At 46.6% G+C, this 18,591-nt stretch overlaps 1 protein-coding gene across 2 annotated transcripts; it reads left to right on the forward strand.

Annotated features, from left to right (window-relative positions):
- Positions 1–77: 77 nt before the first annotated feature.
- On the forward strand, positions 78–17,157 carry KATNB1 (katanin regulatory subunit B1). Of its 2 annotated transcripts, none has more exons than XM_053987206.1 (19): positions 78–455; positions 3,657–3,787; positions 5,830–5,947; positions 7,653–7,753; positions 8,276–8,317; positions 8,964–9,047; positions 10,026–10,141; positions 10,681–10,752; positions 11,015–11,165; positions 11,554–11,741; positions 11,876–12,006; positions 12,802–12,849; positions 13,020–13,096; positions 13,737–13,856; positions 14,591–14,740; positions 15,056–15,132; positions 15,529–15,603; positions 16,279–16,395; positions 16,977–17,157. In XM_053987206.1, the coding sequence occupies exons 1-19, from the start codon at positions 416–418 to the stop codon at positions 17,107–17,109; spliced, it is 1,971 nt and encodes a 656-aa protein (XP_053843181.1). In that variant the 5' UTR covers positions 78–415; the 3' UTR covers positions 17,110–17,157. The 2 variants fall into 2 exon arrangements, with proteins under 2 accessions (XP_053843181.1, XP_053843180.1); XM_053987205.1 differs by having other exon boundaries at positions 79–455; positions 11,873–12,006.
- Positions 17,158–18,591: the final 1,434 nt, after the last annotated feature.

An 18,591-nucleotide genomic window follows, 5' to 3' on the forward strand; every position in this document is an offset into this window, starting at 1 on the left:
TCTGCGACTGGCGGCCGCGCTGCCGTCGCCATGGCAACCACCCCGCCCTCGCTTCCTATTGGCCGAGCGGCGCGCGGAGCCCGGGCAACCGCCCGGCGCGGCGCGGGGTTGTTGTGAAGGGCCGGTTGCGGGGCGGTGGCGGGCAGGGGGTCCCGGTCCGGTACTGCCGGGCCCCGCCGCCACCAGCGTCCAGGCGATCGCCCTCGCCCCGGCCAGCGCTCCCGTCCCGTGATGTTCGTCAGCGGTGAGGCCTCGTCCCCCGCCGCGCCGCCTCTCAGGAGAGTCTCGCCGTGACCGTGTTTGAGTGCCCGCAGGACGGCCCCGGTGCACGGCCTGGCCGTAGGACGCGCTAGCGGAGCGGAGCCTCGCCGGGAGGAGGAAGGCGCTGCCCGCCCGAGAGGCGCCGCGCTGAGCCATGGCCGTGGCCGTCACCACGAAGACGGCATGGAAGCTGCGTGAGTGCCGGGCGGGGGAGCCGCCCCGGCTGGGAGCGGGGAGGGGTAGGAACCACCTCATCCCTGCCCTGCTTATGGTGCCCCAGCCCTCTTTCTACATTGCTGACTGGATTTTTTAACTCCTGGAAGTCCTGTTGGAAAACATAGCGGCACAATGAATATCGTGGCCTTGTCAGTGCTCTTTTCAAAGGGTCACTGTCTTTATTTTTTTCCGGATAGTTGCTGCAGCGCTAAGCTAAGTGCCTGTCTAACCCCACATGACTCTACTGTAGTACAAGAACAACCGAGGCAGTGAGGGATGGGGCATCTGTCAAGGGACAACCCTGGATGTACCGAGAGACTGGGGAATGAAAGGCTGGAGAGCAGTCCCACAAAAAGGGATGTGGGGTTCCTGGTCGGTGTCAAGTTGAAAATGAGTCACCAGTGTGCCCTGGTAGCCCAAAGGGCCAGCTGTGCCCTGGGGTGCGCCGAGGAAGGTGATGGTCCCACTCTGCTCTGTGCTGGTGCAGCCTCACCTCGAGTCCTGAGGGCAGGTTTGGACACCACAGTTTAAGAAGGATAGAAAGCTTTTGGAGAGATCCAAAGAAGGGCTGTGAATATGGTGAAGGGTCTAGAGGAGAAGCCATGCAAAGGAGTTATTGAGATCTCTTGGCTTCTTCAGCCTGGAGGAGACTGAGGGCAGAGCTTATCATGAGCTGCAGCTTCTTCTTGAGTGCGTTGGAAGGACAGCTTCGATCTCTGCTGTGTGTGACCAGTGAAAGGACCTGAGCGAGCCCCTGGAGCTGTGCTGGGGGATGTTTAGGTTGAATATTAGGAAACTGTTCTTCACAGGAGCAGGAGGTACTGCACCAAGCCTGTTTGTTACAGCCTGTCCTGTTTGGCCAATGCTCTCAGGCAAGGGGGGGATTGTCCTGTGTAGGACAAGCAGGAATAGAACCTGATCATCCTTGTGAGTCCCTTCCAACTCAGCATAGTCTGTCTTTCAATGGAAACTGCTCTTGTGAGCCACATAGTAATGGGGCATCCCCTCAGTATCAGGGAGAAGGCCCCAAACTTAGCCTCTATGGGGTTTTCCTTCATTGGTGCTCAGCTTGTTACAGAAGGCTCACTGAGCTCTCTGCTGCAGGAGAAATGAGGTGATCTTTGCAGGGTCTGTGTGTCCCACCCTCTTGAAATTCCTTTGCAACAGACAGTAAGAATCTGCTGGTTTCATGTCCATTATTCTTCCTCTGAAGGAGCAGTAGACAGTTGCTGACTATCAGTTTCTCGCTGGTCACTGATGAGTTATTTCATAGGGGCTGTTGAGGAATGCTTAGAAGCAATAGGATGTGATCAGTTGCTTTAGTCAGTGAGTGGGCTCTGGAAACTGGCTGTCAGAAATAGTGTCCTTGGCTGATAACACATGAAGTCATCTGAGATTACTGATTTAGGAATTGTGTATCTTTCTGAGCAGAAAGCCAGTTGGCTATATTATCTTCCCATCCCTGAAACTCCAATTGCAGGAAGAGCTGGAAATCTGTCCATCTCCATTTTCCATAGGTGTGCAGAGATTCTTGATCTGCTGCCCCACCGTAGCATCCCCTTTAGAGGGAAAAGCATTCTGAGTGTTAGGGATGTTTCAGCAATGCTAATTAGAAGTTGAGTGTTACTGGGCTGGTGGGTGATAGCTGGTGACAAGAACTTCATGAAATAAAAATTTTGTGGGTTTAAGGGACTTGTGGGAGAGCAAATGAACCTGTCTGCCCAAGGCAGACATCAGTTTATTACCTGGCTTTTAGGAACAGGGTTGGATGCTTCCACAATGACTTTTAAACTTACAATATATTATTAAGAAGGAAATCAAGACAGGAAGAAGTGGAGCTGCTGACACACTCGTTTCAGCAGCAATGCTCAGCATCTGTCCTTGCAATTTTAACTAGTGAGCTGGTGTAGTAATGCTAATTGTACTTATGGTTACCTTATAGTCTGTATATCCTTACAGGCTTTGTGTTAGCATTTTTATGTGGAAGTTTGGTCTTTCAACACAATGCAGGTGTATTTTCAGATTTGCCCTTCACATGTAATTTATGGTCCAGTCACCTTTGTAATTTGAAAGGTGTTTCTCCAGCCCAAGTGAAAGTTGCGCAGTTTTGCTTTCAGAAAACCACTCTTGAGATTTTGAGATCAAAGTACCTGTAATTATTATTGCAGCCATCCAAAATCCTTTTGGATTAGTGTTGCATGTAAAATGATCACATTGCTCCTCCCAGCCAAACAATCTGAATGAAAGCTGAATGGATGCTACCTAGCCTTTTTATAGACTCATAACCATTTTTACAGTTTCATAACTATTAGGCATGCAAATCCTGGGATGTTTCAAAGAAGAGAACAGTTAGATGAAGATATTGCTAAATGCATCTGTCAAAAGCCCCTGCCAAAATTTTGAGTGAATTTAAAATTCCACTGTGAGGTGTGTAAGCAAATGTGCTAATTTGGCTTCTTTTTTGCCCCAGATTGGTTTATGATGGGATTTTCATAGAAGTCTGTTGTTGTGGTGTCAGAGCGTCCCCTCAGCTCCCAGTTTTTTAACAGTCATTTAACATCAATCAGATTTGTTAGTTTCTACCCATTTGGATGGATATTTACCCTCCTTTGTCACAGCTGCATGCCCTGCAGTGCTCAGTTTTGCCTGTGTTCTCTAGTGGGGATGTAGCAAAGCCTCTGCCAAAGCTCCACCTCTCCCCACTGCTGAGTCTGGCTTTTTTCTGGGTAAGGTAACAAACTATACTGCTGCTCCTCTGCCAGTTCCTCACAGGCTGGACTGTCTGCTGCTGCTCTCTAGAACAGGATTAGAGGGCCTTTCACTAGATGACTCTGGCTGCTGTGCATTATTGCAGGTAAAGTGCCTTGCTGCACTTGAGCAAATCTTTAAAAGCTCTTGAACTGCTGCAAGTGAGAGAAGATGCTTTCTGTAAGCCATGTGAGCGCTGGAGTCATGAAACTTTGGTCAGCAAATGTTTTAAGTACAGCAGGAAGAGCCAAGAAGGACTGTTCAAAGCAAGATAATAGCGTGACTTCTTATCTGAACAGTGGCTGCTGCAGCTTGTCCAGTGGAAACTGGAAAGTGTTTCTGGAGAAAAGACTTTTTTTAGACCTTTTGGAGGGATGGGTTGAAAATTTTTATTACTGATCTGTAATAAGTGTTTGCTTTGTTTTGTGCAGAAGAAATCATGGCCCACAGCAGCAATGTATCCTCAGTAGTCCTGGGAAAAGGTTCAGGCCGGATGCTGGCCACTGGAGGAGACGACTGTCGGGTCAACATATGGTCAGTTAGCAAGCCCAACTGCATCATGGTAAGAACAGGCCTGTTTTCAGCTTTTGGGGGATGGGAATATTAAGTCTGAGGTTTGGAGGGTAGAGAATGAGGGGAAAGATTGTTGGGGTGGAGCCTGTGGGACTTTTGAGTAGAGTTTGCAAACACAAAGCTGTGTAACCAGATTCTAGCTAAAGATAGGGACAGAACTGGGTGCCTGGTGAGACCACTGCTCTAGAGACGTTGTGGGAGTACTTGAGCTGGACCAGTGCTTACTCAGATAATAAATACTGTGCTTTATTATATTACCAGGCTAATTAAAGGAAGAGTTTTGTACAAGAACAGCTATAGATTTTAGTGTGGGCTACAGGGGCCAGTTTTATACCCTGGGGTTTGCAGTCACAGCAGGACATATCCCCAGCAGGATGCATTCCCACCTGTGCCCTAACTGTCACCATGAAGGCTGCCACAATAGTTTGCTGTAGGCTGGGGAGGAGTAACTCTGCTTGCAGTGTGTTAGCAAGGGTAGAGTTACCCCAGCAGTGATCACTAAAGAGCACCATAAATACATACTTAACAGATATCTATCCTGCATCACTTTGAGTGGGTGTTGTATAAAACCAACTTTAGCACATCTCCTGTCATTTATTTAATTAACAACACAATAATGTTGTGGTATCAAAGGCGTTGCTCTAGCCAGTGTGAGCCTTGTGAGAAAAAAATCAGGAAAGTCAGGTCAAAAAGGCTAAAAGGAGAATCTGTCCACTTTATTTTTCTGTTCATTAAGTGTGTGAATGATCACCTTTGGCAGGGCTGTATTTTTTGCATAGTGTAGTTAAGCAGTATCTTTTCAAGCCCTTGGTGATGGCATGACTCCAGTTTGAAACTGGACTATTGCCCTACTAGAGAAGAAGGTTGAAGGACTCACTCTGTACCTTTCTGTGGTGGCAGAGCTGCACCTCTCCTGTGCTTCCTGGAACCCCAGATGCTGAGAGCTGCTGTTTCTGAGAGGCAGGGACTGACTGAAGCTGCTTGTGCCATTCTTGTATATCAAAAGAACCTTGATTTTTGGGGTTGTCCTCTGAAGTTAATTTTCAGTGTTTATATTATAATGATTATGGATGTTTGTGTTGGGAAAGAGGAAGAAGAGGAATTTTTGTAACACTGGGACTTGGTTTAAGTGTGAGCTCTAGTTCTCAGTAATGGCAGTTGCAACTGTGGATTTTGTAAAGGATTTCAATTGCACATAGATTCCTAAGAAAGCTCCATCAGAACAGGCAGCTTCCAACTGGCATTCCCAGCCTCTGTATGTGTGTGGGAGGCACAGAGCTAGCGTAGCTATTTAAAAAGACATTTGAGGATGGACTAAAGCAGAGAATACTGCTTATTTGGCAAGCAAAAAGTCTGCAATGGTGGGATTTGTTTTCTAGAGCTAGTTTTAAATATTTTTGTGTTTTAATAAAATATAGGCCTTTTCACAATGCTGATGTAATTTGTAAGCTTTTGGGTGCTCAAGGATGAAAGGAACTTTATGTGAATTACTGCCTTATGCCTCATGTCAGTACTTCAGTGTTAGCACCATGCTGTCACTGTGACATCCATTGCTGGCAGCAACCTATGGCTTGGTGCTTGGTGAAGGTTTCAAAATAGCCCTGCTTTTGCTCTTGCTTGGATTTTGTAACTGGTTCATGACACTTAGATGACCTATTTAGAGCAAACACGGTGGCATTGTGCTACTACAGCATAATTTTTATGATGTAAGAATGTGTCAGCCTTGTCTGAGCATCCACACCTAATGTTTAACTACCTGTGTCTCTGTTGATGCATCCTTTAAAACTTAGTCAGCGTGCCCCAGAAAGTTATTCCAAAGATAATGTTGGAAGACAGGTGTGCTGTGCTGAGTGCAGTGATGGGCTTTAGAGTGCTCTGCCACCCTGCTGGCTGCTGAGGAAAAAGGACAGTGGCACAGCCAGGTGGTCCCAGCTCATGGCCAAAGGGTTACCCCTGGAGTATGAACAATGCCATGGTTCCTACAGGGCTGTCCCAGCAGCTGTTGACTGACCCTGATGGTTTTCTTTGCAGAGCTTGACAGGCCACACAACCCCCATCGAGAGCCTACAAGTCAACCCAAATGAGAAGCTCATAGTTGCAGGGTCCCGGTCAGGGTCCATTCGAGTTTGGGACCTGGAAGCTGCCAAAGGTATGTGCCCATGAGTTTTTGCTCCTGGTCATACATACTCTTTGGGGAATCCTTATGTTTAATGCCTATATCGACCCAGAAGGTTTCTGATTTAAGAAGGAACAGGAGCTTCGTATTGCTTTCATCTTCATCTGCATCTCCCTTTTTTGTCCTTTTACTGAGGGTATGGAGCTGTGTATTCACGCTTGAGCAGAAATTTGGACATGTTTTGGGGACACTGATCTGAGGAACTAGTTTCTAAGGTTTTGACCTGAGTGTGTCAAAATCTGTATTCCAGTTTCCATGCACGTATAGATAGCTAGGCATATAGAATTTGTGTTCAGAGTCTCAACTTAGAATTCTCAACCTTAATAAAAGGATCCCAAACCAGATTGGAAGTTTTAAGTTTATTAAGTTCTGCATAAATGCAGGAATCTTCTGCTTGTTGACTTCCTGTTCTTAGGTTCTAACTTTTCTTTTTTCCTCTAGCAATTTTTCTGCTCTCCTGATCTTGCATGGCCACATAAATAGACAAAGGCCTAATTTTTAATAAACTGTAAAAGCTATGAACTCATCAAGCTCTGATCCCTTAAAGGCCACTGTTGAGTCATGCTTTATTTATTGCATTTTCCTCAAATCCTAGAATGAGTTTGCAAAGGTATCATAAATCACTTGAGTGCATTCCAGCAGGAATACCAGAAAATGACTGAATATTTCTTACAGGTTACTACTTGTTCATAGAAGGAATGTGTAATGAAAATAGACTTACACTGGCTGAGCTAAAGAGGCAAACCACAGGCAGCATCAATAATGAAAAGCACTGATGTCATTCAGACACTTAGAATCAGTTCAGCTATGGAATAGTTTGGCTCTGCCTGTGGGGAGTAGCTGATCTGGCTGCATTTATTAGAAGACTTATGAGCCAGTGTCTGTGCAAATGTCCACCCCAGCTCTGGCTCAAGAGCTAATTTCTGCCAGGGGAATCATCAGCTTGTTCCAGATGACGGATGAGGGAGAGGGATTGCCCTTGTTATTATCTGGGCAGTTTTTCTTAGAGCTGAGTTCTGCATTTGTCACTGCTTGCTGAGATATGATGTACCAGTTCTACTGGTCCTTTCTGGTTTCCAGAATTACAGGGGGTGTTACTCGATGACTTGCTGAAACACTGATCGTTTCTTTGTCTCCTGCTTCCTATGCATCCATTTCCTGTCTTTATGGTAATTCTTGCAAGGGGCAATTGAAGGACTCCAGGGTGAATATTGGAACCTAAGAGGTGGTGACTGGATGGGGTACAGAGTCCTGGGAAAGGGTCTGTCTAATAACTGCAGGGTGAATGCTGCAGGCAGTCAAGACTGTTTCACTTCATTTCCCAGCCAAAACTGTTCCTCCTCTGGCCCATTTTGCTGTCTATGTAACAAATGGAAAGATGCACTGCCTGCCAGCTGCCTCATTTCAGAATGGAGATCTTTTGAATTCTGTCTGTAGTTTCCATATCTAAGGACAGGACTGTCATTAAGTTAATTGATCATGAGCTTTCTATTGCTGTTTCTTTGCATTGCTGGGGTAAAGTCAGGGGCATTTCCACAAAATAATGTATATTTCCATAAAATAACGGTGGGGATAGTGTGGCTATCCCCCTGACACTTCTGCATGGTGTCTGGTGGAAGTGAACTATAAAATGTTTTTCCTCTCTTCCTTCTCTCTGCTCTGCTTCTCCTTTTCCCAGTTCTTCGTACCCTACCAGGTCACAAAGCAAATATCTGCAGCCTTCATTTCCATCCTTTTGGAAGCTTTGTGGCATCTGGCTCTTTGGACACCAACATTAAGGTAAAACCCAGCTTCCAGCAGAGATTTCCCTCTTTACTTGCAGTGTCTTTGTTTTGAAGAGTGCCAGAACATGTTTTTTGTCAAGCTGTTGGTGGATGCTGCACATCATCATTTCCATGTGTGGGCAGGTGTGTTTGTGAGTGCTTGTGAAATCCGTGTGTGTATTTTCACAGCCAGCTCATAAATGTGACTCCTCTGGTGTGGAATGTGGCTCTGAGTAAGGTGCCAGCCAAGACCTGGTGTCAGCAAGCACAGATGTCCTGGTTGCTGTGGATTGTATCTGCTTCCTCAGGCTGGTGTTTGACTGTCAGAACTGAGCTGCTGTAGTAAGAGATACCTTCCAGGAGTGATTCTCACTTGGGGAGTTAGAAAATACCCCTAAGGCCTACAGGGGTTCAGCAGCCCATTCATTCTGCAGTATCTGTTAGCTTGGTGACACAGAGATCCCTTGTTCTGGCAGGACCCTTGAGCTCCCAACATACTGCTCTAAACATACAATTTGTTTGCTTTTCTTCCTTGTAGCTCTGGGATGTAAGAAGAAAAGGCTGTATCTTCACATTCAAGGTAAAATATTTCATTAGGTTTTGCAAAGAGGGGATAAATATTTATTTGAGGACTTGTGAGCAAACCTAAATGTGATTATGTACAGTGAACTTCCTGGTTTTCCAGCATGAAAATAAGATCTGCATGATTTGTGAAGTGGCCTGACAAACCTCAGCAGGCCTCTGCAAGCTGTATGAGAATATGAAATGGATATTATAGGATATCAATGGGTATCATGTGCTATAGTGTGGATGGCTTCAGTGGGGGATGGAGAGCATCCGTGAGGGTTTCTTTATATTCTTAATGGTATTGCCACTGCACTGAGATGGTTCTGTTCTTGGGACCTTTTTCTATCTGAAGAACTTGTTGTATATTAATTTAATGTAGAAACCAGAGACTAAGCACTTCTGACCATATGTAAATCTGTAATTTAGAACTGATTCTTATTAGTGAAGCCAGATCTGTATTTACTGTACTTAAACTGATGGCATAAGTGACTAGGTGAGAGAGATTACACACATTTAGTGTGGCTGGGTGTAGTGTCTTGAGTACAGTGTTGTGTTCTGCAAGCTGTGAGCTCTGTAAAACACGTAATTGATTTTAGTTTATTATATTGTATAGGATTGAAAGACAAAAGCCAGAATACTGTTTGTTTTCCTGATTTCAGGGTCACACAGAAGCAGTTCGGTGTCTCCGCTTCAGCCCTGATGGGAAATGGGTGGCCTCTGCTGCTGATGATCACACTGTAAAGGTAATTTATTGTGACACCTTCCTTATGTGCTTGTGGTACAGGGGAATGCTGGGATTGTCTTTTTACCAGGCATTACCAGCACTCACTCATAAATACCCTTAGTTCATTTGGCAGCTGGCTGAGCCCCAGAGATTGGTTTTCTTATGGGGATCCTGTCTGATGGCCCACAACACCCATGGAAGAGCTGCATGGGTTGAAATGCCCTTATCCAGTAGACACATTGGGAGAGGCTATTCACAGAAAAATCAATGTTTTGATGTAGTAGAGTGGTGATACCTGAATGTTGGCCTCAGTAACCTTGTAGAATGAATTGTCCACAGCACATTGCTTCACCAGACTAATTTCTGGCTCTGTTTGTGTTATACACATTACATGTGATTATCAGCCTGAAAATTGCTGTCAGGACTGAGCAGAGCAAGAGAAAGAGTTCAGGAAAGTATTGATTGAAATAATGATTTCAGTTATTTCACGTGGAGTATGGAGGAATGGAGATGAAGGACTGATTTTATTTTCAGCTTCACATGAAATTAACTGATCAGTTATTTCACTACATTTTCAAATGCAGACTTGAGCACAGGAAGAAGGAATTGCTAAGGCATTCAGAGCTTTTGGATTTTTGTTTGTTCATGTTTGAGATACAGTCTGTGGGAACAGATGGAACTGCTATATTTTGTCTCAGTCTCTAAATATAAACCAGAAACTTCTAGGGGACAAGTTACATAGAAAATAAAAGATAATGCAAAAAAAAAAAAAAACAAAAACAAAAAAAAAAACCCCAAAAAAAAACACCACCCCAAAACAAAGCCTTAAATTATTTGGATGGTACCCTTTCCCTGATTATTGCTGTCTTTGACAGACTTGGGTCTGTTCTTGGGGGAGGGAGGTGTTAGAAAGTTGCCAGTACAAGGAAATCCCAAGTGTATTGGAAATCTCTAACATTAAATATCTTCAAGAGTCTCTGTTCTTTCCTCCTTTCAGCTGTGGGATCTGACTGCTGGGAAGTTGATGTTTGAGTTTACAGGACACACTGGCCCAGTAAATGTTGTTGAATTCCATCCCAATGAGTACCTTTTGGCTTCTGGCAGCTCTGACAGGTACATAAGGGGAGGGAGAAAGTAGGGAAATGTATATGTCTGTTCCATTTCCTGATGCCCTTCCTTGTAGGAATATGACCAAGAGGAATGTCACTCAATTCAAACCTGCCATTGCAAGAGCCAGACATGTAGACAGTAGGACATGACATCTGTGATGGGCAGAACGTGGAGATCTTCCCTTCTCATCCAAAATTGATGGCACCTGCTGCCACACTAGAAATCAATGTGTAGCCCCAAGCCTCTCACAAATTCAGCTGACATCCTGTGTGAACAGCAGGCAGCCCTGCTATATTCTGGTAATACAGAACACCTGGCATGGTGTTCTCTTAGCTCTGGGCCAGCTCTAAATGCCTGTCCATGTCTAGAGCCTCTAAGTATCTCTGTCTGGATTCATGAATCTTAGCTAGAGCAGCGTTCTCTGTAGGTCACTGTATGTGCACAACTGCAAAAGTAATTCTGTTAGTGTTTTGTTTAAAATCTGGATCCTACTGTGATTTCTAGAGTGACGAGCAATGAATTTTGTTGTGTTGTGTGTACAGGACTGTTCGGTTCTGGGACTTGGAGAAGTTTCAAGTTGTGAGCTGTATTGAAGAGGAGGCCACTCCTGTCAGGTACATTAAATTCCTACTGAAATGTGCTAGGCAGAGACTAAAGGTGGGGTGAAGGGGGGGTTTCCTCAGAGAGAGACTTTACTGGGGAGAAATTTGGGCTGCTGGACATACTGCACAGGCCCACCAGGTTGCACAGGTGAACACCACATTGCAAGGTTCATTGTTAGAAACAGAACTGAAGGTGTTCAGTGTAGTCAGAGATCCACAAGGACTGAGCAAGGTGGGAATGCTGTACCTGATTCTCCTCCTGCCTTCCTCCCAGGTGTGTGCTCTTCAACCCGGATGGCTGCTGCTTGTACAGTGGCTTCCAGGATTCGCTGCGTGTGTACGGCTGGGAGCCAGAGCGCTGTTTTGATGTGGTCTTGGTGAACTGGGGAAAAGTAGCTGACTTGTCTATCAGCAACAACCAGCTGGTAAGACACTGCTCCTGAGGCAGGGGTAGGCAGCTGTGAAACACAAGATAAAATCCTGCTGCCTCCTTGCAGGCCTTCAGACCTGTAAGCTTGTGTCAGGGCTTGCAGCATGCCCAAAGGCTGTGTGCCTTGTGCTCCACGTTGTGTCTCTGCCTTCTGGAGGAAAGAACTGGAGCTTAGTTTGACCAGTATTTAGAAGCTATGCTTGGTAAAAATTTTATCCAAGCTGTTCATAAATCGCTGGCAACTTCAGGTTGAAAAATCCGCAGCACTGAACTGAGCAGTCCTCAAGCACAGTTGCTCAGGGTCACTCCATCGTGCCTGTTCTCAAAAGGGCTGGTGTGCACCCTACTCCTTGGTGAATTATCTTGATCTTTTACCTCTGCAGATAGGAGTTTCCTTTGCACAAAGCACAGTCTCTTCCTTCGTTGTGGATCTCAGCAGAGTCCCAAAGTCAGATTCTGTTCCTCACGGGTTGATCAGGGACGACCAGCCTCTTGTGCCACCTACCCCCACAGGGTCCTCCCTTCGCCGCATCTACGACAGGCCCTCAACGAGCTGCAGCAAGCCGCAGAGGTGAGGCAGTCTGCTGGCTTGTTGAGTTTCCAGATTTTAAGGCAATGTCCCACACATTCAGTGTTCTCTCTCTCTCTCTCTCTCTCTCTCTGACAATATGGCTTCCCCTGACAACAACTCTTTTTCCACAGCAGAGTGAAGCACAACTCAGAGAGTGAGAGGCACAGTCCTAGCAGTGAAGATGACCGGGATGAGAAGGAATCAAAGGCTGAGATCCAGAACCAGGAGGATTACAAAGAGATCTTCCAGCCCAAGAATGCAATTTGTCAGTACCAGGGTTTATAGTGCTTTTGAGTAGTGTCTGGGTTTGACATCAGGGCGCTAAACTGATTCAATAGAACTGACCTTTGGCGTACTGTAACAGAGACTTCACCTGTGACTGGAGAGTTTAGAAAGCTTTCCTTTAATATTCTGTGCTTGGACACTGACACACGGATCATGTTGGTGAATGGCTTAAAGGAGGCACCTTTACAAGGGTACAGTGATGTCTCTTTGAAGCCTGGCTCAGAATCCAGAGCTTCATTGCAAATGTGCTGCCTTCCTGTTCTGATTAGAGTGCTAAGGGAATTTTATTAGCTTAGAATTTTGATATGTATATCAAAATCAGCAGTCTTCATTAAAGAAGGAAAGGCAAAATATTTTGTTAGAGCAAAGACTGTTGTTTAGGAGGCATTGTGCAGTGTCTGTATCTCATATTTATGCAAATTATAAAAATGAGATATTCTTTCTGAGAAGTTAATTGCATTATATAAATCAATAACAGAGGGTGGATTTTTCCTAATATCATTTGTCATGACAGTGCCTTGTCTCACACTTCACACCTCTACAGCAGCAGTGAACAACAGGGGTCAGTTTTGTCCCTTCTATCCATGAAGTCTGAAAGCTTTTAGCTAAATTCAACAGTAGTGCCAAGGTCCAAAAGAGATAACTCTGCTTGTTTTATCACTGATTACCCTCGTGTGGAGTTGTTGGAGATTTCTCTGCTTCAAGGTTGACTTACCACTTATCTGTAGCCTTGGATGCTCCTTCATTTATTTATTATTTAAATCTTTTTCTGTAGGCCGAACTCCTCCTCGAAATGAGCCCTTTCCTGCTCCTCCTGAGGATGGTGAGTATGGAAATGACCCCTTGGTGGGGATGGGGTTAATGCCCTCAAAAGAGAGAGAGCTGCCTGAAGGCAGAAATTACTCCTTGCAGTATAGCTAAACAGAACCTTTGCTCTCAACTCTTGAAAGTAACAATCAGTTTCTGCTTTCCCACTTCTCTCCCTCTTGGTAGAGCCTGGAGCTGCAAAGGAAGCCGTGAAGCCCAGCCAAGCTGCGGATGTCCAGACCTCGCTGCCAAAGCAAGAGCTCGTACGTACTGTGTGCTCTGTGAATCGCTGTTCCTGCTCCCTCTGTGAACCATGTGCAGAGCTGGAGAATTTGTGATTTCTGCTCAGGCTGATTCCTTCACTGCAGGGCAGTAAAAGTGCAGCTCCAGGCTTTGTGCTGCCAAGTGTCTTGCCTTAGCAGTGGAACCAAGGCCAAGCCTCCTACAGGCTCTGTTGTTTTAGTTTGCTGCTTGTGCTTGCAGTGGTGCTTCTCCTTGCATCTCAAAATTGGGACACTCAGACAATCAAGTGCCAGGTTTCTACAAATGCTTGAATAGAGGCTGTTTGTTGCCAAAAGTGCAAGCATTTGATGGGCCAGTATTCATTTTACTGGCTTCTTTAGAATTCTCTCTTAGCCTGGCCACAGCCCATTGCCCTAATTTCAGATAACAATAACAGCACTTGGCACTTCTGCTGGGGCATCTCCGTGTTCTTTACAAGCCTTAATCGCATCATGGTGTGTACCTGAGAGACACTTTATTGCCTCTTAAATTATGCTTACAAACTGGAGACTGCTTCTGTGTTAGGGTCCTGCTGTGAGAAGAATGCAGGTCAGAAATAAAGGTCATCAGACTAGGTCCAAACTGTTCCTGCTAGAGCTTTTATCCCAATTTCTCCTGCAGCCTGATCCAGTCCAGAGGCCACCGATTGCCTCCTCAACTTCTTTGACCAGAACAGAGCCATCAGTAATTCCTGCAGCCAGGAATGAGCCCATTGGCCTGAAGGCCTCTGACTTTCTCCCAGTAAGTGTCTCTGGGCAATGTTTTCCAGCCAGTGTCTGTGTTGGGTGGCATCAGAAAGGGGGTGCCCCATTGCGATAAGTATGAATACAGCAGAGTTGAGCCCTGCTCATGAAGAACCTGTGACCAAAGCAGAGAGCAAGGGGTGAGACAGTCACTGAACTATTCCATGTACCAGACAGTGGTTCATTTGAAAAATTGGTGTCTGCCATTACATGCACATAATAATTGCATCCTGGAGCCTTCTTGGTCTCTCTTGGGGAGGGTACTCCCTTGTCCTAAAAATGGGGAAAGACCAGAGCATCCTGATGATCCCATACTCTAAACGTGACAAAGGAAGTAGTGATTCTATCATGGCCTGGGCAGAAAGCAAATTGAGAGTTTAATGAATTACGTAAGATTTGTAGTTCCCAGACAAGTGTTTCACATTAAAAAATTATGTTTGTGTGAAAACATTTCTTCATTAAAACATACTGGTTTTGAAAACTTACTTTAAATACACCTTTTTTTGGGAGTTTTTCCAAAGCTTTAAACATGTTTGTGATTGATGTAGTAGAAAAAGCAGGAAATAAGTAACTGAAATCAGAACAAATTGAGCATTTCCATTTTAAAAGGTTTTTACAACCATCTGCAAGGAAGTCAGTATTCACTGTCAATCTCTGCACCAAAATTGGTTCTCGCCTAGGCCAGAGAATGCTCCCACCCTTTTGTGCCATCCTGCTCTGTTACTTTTCCAGGCTGTGAAAAACCAAAGCCAGACGGAGCTGGTGGATGAGGAGGCCATGTCCCAGATCAGGAAAGGCCACGAGACCATGTGCGTGGTGCTCACCAGCCGCCACAAGAACCTGGACACCGTGCGGGCTGTGTGGAGCACCAGTGACATCAAGGCAAGCACGTGGAGATGCCTGAGGCTCATGAGGGGAGCAGCTGAGCAGCTCTCTTTGCTTCTCTGGGCCTGATTCTGCCTCATAGAAAACACAGGGTCTCACAGCTTTTGTGCCCAGGGATGCACCACAGAGTGCTCCAGCTGAGTGGTCACAAAGAAACATGGAGAAAACTTTCCCATGAGAGAGTGCTCTTCCCTAGCCAACTTCATGTTTCCTCCATCTTGTTTTGTAAAAGCAGCACTAGATACTAATTTGCATTAGCCTAACCAGTTTGACCTCTGCAATAGATGACTTTTTCTTCCCCTTCTCTCTTAGAACTCTCTGGACTCTGCAGTGGCAATCAATGATCTGTCTGTTGTTGTGGATCTCTTGAATATTGTCAACCAAAAAGCGTGAGTCCTGGATGGGGTCAGCCCCTGGGATGTGCAAGGGCTGCCTGACTGGGATTTGGGAGCTCTGCCTTGTACCTGCCCGTGTCCAGTGGGCCATGGCAGCATGAAATTCATGTGCTTGTAGTTACATCTTCAAGCCTGCAGTGACAGTAACAGCTGGAGTTATTTGGGGCCAAGGAAAATCAAAGTCTCGGGGCTTCATAAAGTGATTCTGCTGAGAGTCAAAGAAATATTTATGTCCGAACCTGCCACTTTCTCTCACGAGGGGGAGTCAGTGAACTTGCTCTGTGAACTTGAGGGTGTCTGTCTGGGCATTTGCTAGGAAGTCTTATTTGTGTCGGCTCAGCTTTGTAAAGCCTCAGTCTCCAGTCTCAGGATATGTCCTTTTCTTTTCAGGTCTCTCTGGAAGCTGGATTTGTGTACTATAGTCCTGCCACAGATAGAAAAACTACTCCAAAGTAAATATGAAAGGTGAGGCCTCAAGAACATAGTGTGCTTGAGGGATAGGGTGTAGGTAGTGACAGGGGAGCTGTGCTGGGTATTTTGTACCTGAAGGAAAATCCTGAGAAATCTCTGCAGATACAGTCTCATGCTGATATGACGCCTGAAAAAGAATTATGGAGTTGCCAGGTGTGTGTGGGAAAAGATACAGAAAGTATGCATGGGCAGGAAGAGCAGGATAGTGGGATTTGTCGTAGATGTTTTTGTTTAAGACAGCTCTGGCAGCCAGGAGGGGTTATGTAAAACAAACGGGCTTTGCACACTGCTGGGAGTGAAGCTGTCAGCTTGGGACAAGGAATGAAGTCCTGCAACAGCCCTGGGGGTCTCATCTTCAGGGGAAAAAAATTGCAGCCTCTCTTAAGATGGAGCTTTTGCTCTTCCTTTCTTCTGGGAGAGAGGTTCCTGCCAGGTTCCCTTGGCAGGACATCTCTGCCCTTGAGCAGAGAGGTCCCCCTTGGGTGGAGTGTGTGCCAGGACCTTTGGAACAGACTTGCTTTGTGAAAGCTTTGGAACTCAGATGTGTTGTTGGTACTTGGCTGTTGCTCTCCTCCCCTGGTTACAGGTGGTGGAGTGGAGTTGTTTGAGAGCTGTGTGCTAGGGGGACAGGAATGACATTCAAGTGGGACCCGATTCTCTGTTTTTCAGTTACGTGCAGACTGGCTGCACATCCCTGAAACTCATTCTCCAGAGATTCCTGCCACTCATCACGGACATGCTCGCTGCACCACCTTCTGTTGGAGTGGACATCAGCAGAGAGGAAAGGTGAGGCACATGCTTCCACTTGCTCCCTCCTGGGACCAGCCTTTCTCTTGGGTGAGCTTTGCCCTTGCCATCAGGGCTCTGATACCAGACTGGATATACCTTCCCTTTGTCTGCAAACACCAACCCCTTGTGCTCAGAGGAAAAGGACTGCCTTTCCCTTTGCCTCTGTGCATTGAGTCATACCTAAACGAAGTATTGGGAGTAAAACCACCCTGTAGCTTTCCCCTCTGCCTCACAAGAAACATGATTTGGTAGCCAGCCCCTGGATTTTGAGTTCATTCACAGGATAGCTCCTCTCTGGGAATTGGCTTTTGGAAAACAGCACCTCCTTTTTCCCTGGACTGTACTGCCAAAGGGGGAAGAGGGCTGAAAGAGCCATTATGTGGATGCTGTTCTCCTGTCTCATCGGGATGTGGGCTGAATGCCTGGTGCTTTCGCAGAGCTGTGCTCATACTTCAACCTCTTCCAGGCCATTTTCAGGGCTTTTCTCTCCTGCCTGAGTTGCCTCTCTGGCACTGCAGGAACTGCCACACCTCAGGCAACTAAGGATTCATGCTGTGTCTGCTGTCATTTTTTAACAGGCTTCACAAATGCAAGTTATGCTACAAGCAGCTGAAAAACATCAGCAACGTTGTCAAGAACAAGTCTGGGCTCAGCGGCCGCCATGGTAGTGCCTTTCGGGAACTGCTTCTCCTCATGGCTGTCCTGGACTAACGGCCACCACCTCCTCATGTACAAATACAGGTGGCCAAGCTTCCCCTACTCATGGTCTGGCTGGATTTCAGATCTCTCCATGCGTCCGTCTTTTCCCCCTGCCCCTCTCCAGCATGGTGGGGAAGTGGAATCTGCCTGGCTGGTCGCCCACCCAGCCCTGGTGCCTTATGGGCTGGATGGAGGACCCGAGTGGAGAGACGTGTGTGCTGTGGGAGGGGCCCTGGCGGGTGGAGGGCCCCACAAAGCCCTGTAGGGAAGCTGCTTCATTTCAGCTCTTCATCTCAGCATCAAGCTCTGGGCTGCTCTGTGTGCTGGCCTGTCCCTGCAGGAGGGCTCTGAGCCTGCTGTCACCCCTCCTTCCCGCTTGTGCTGTCGGTTCTTGTCGCTCGGCCCTGTGGGCCAGGGCCCCGCTCTTGCTGTGCAGCTGCTGAGGACTGCAGCCACCACCCCACAAACGCCTGCTGTGGGGTGGATGCCCTTTCCATACAGAAGGGACTTCAGCTGCCATGGGGGACCAGCCCCTTTGGCTTCATCTGGCACGGGCAAGGACACTGTGCCACTGTGCTGCTGCGTCTCAAGGACCTGAACCAAGAGACTTTCTCTTGGCTTCTCAGACATCCCTGCTGGCACCCAGGGCTGCAGAGGATCAGTGTCTTCAGACTGTCCTTGGATCTGAGGTCTACCTGGACCTCTTAAAACATGTGACTTAAACAGGACTCATCGTATGTGCTTGCCTTTGGGGGTGAGGATTTGGAAGGGTGGAGGAACAGAGGGACATGGACTGAGTTATGTCTTTCTACATCCACTAGACCATTCTTAGAGGTTTGTTTTTGTTTTTTTCCCCCCAATAAATGTCTGTCAGAACCTTTCTGTCCCTCTTTCTTCTTTCCTCTGGGGAAAGAGGTTCCTCTTGGTGCTTTCCCTGCTCTTCCCAGCCTGTCTCCCATTTTATACAATGGAGCCTGTTCTCCAGGAATCTGTAACTTATAATGAATTTTATTAAAATATTTGTAATTTTTTTTTAAAGTTGTGTTAAATGCCTGAATCTCTTGAAGTGCTCTTCACCTTGGCATAGCTCCTGGCTGGGAGTGCCCAGGAAAAGCAGGGCTCTGTTCCCTGCCTGCCCCAGAGGAAGCTGACCATTCTCACCCTTCCTGCTGGGAGGCTGTGGTGAACAACAGAACCAGCACTTGCCAGGTGCCTTGTGGAAATCCCGGGGGCAGTTTCACTCTGCTGGGTCATTCTCAGCCCAAGGAGCAGTGTCATCATTTAGGGCTCATCCTTCTCCCTGGCTGCACACAGATCTCCCTTCCCTGGCGCTCCAGCAGATCTGGGCAGAGTGGCAGTACTGCCTCTGAGCTCCCGAGCCAGCGTTTGGAAGGCTGTTCTGGGGACGTGGAGTGGGGCCATCAGGAAAGCTAAAGCCAGTCCCCACATTGCTGATGCTTCATCCAAACAGTCAAGTTTTGGGAACAAAGGGGA

Source organism: Vidua macroura, chromosome 11 (genome assembly GCF_024509145.1).
Source record: "Vidua macroura isolate BioBank_ID:100142 chromosome 11, ASM2450914v1, whole genome shotgun sequence".
Classification (NCBI taxonomy): Eukaryota; Metazoa; Chordata; class Aves; order Passeriformes; family Viduidae; genus Vidua; species Vidua macroura.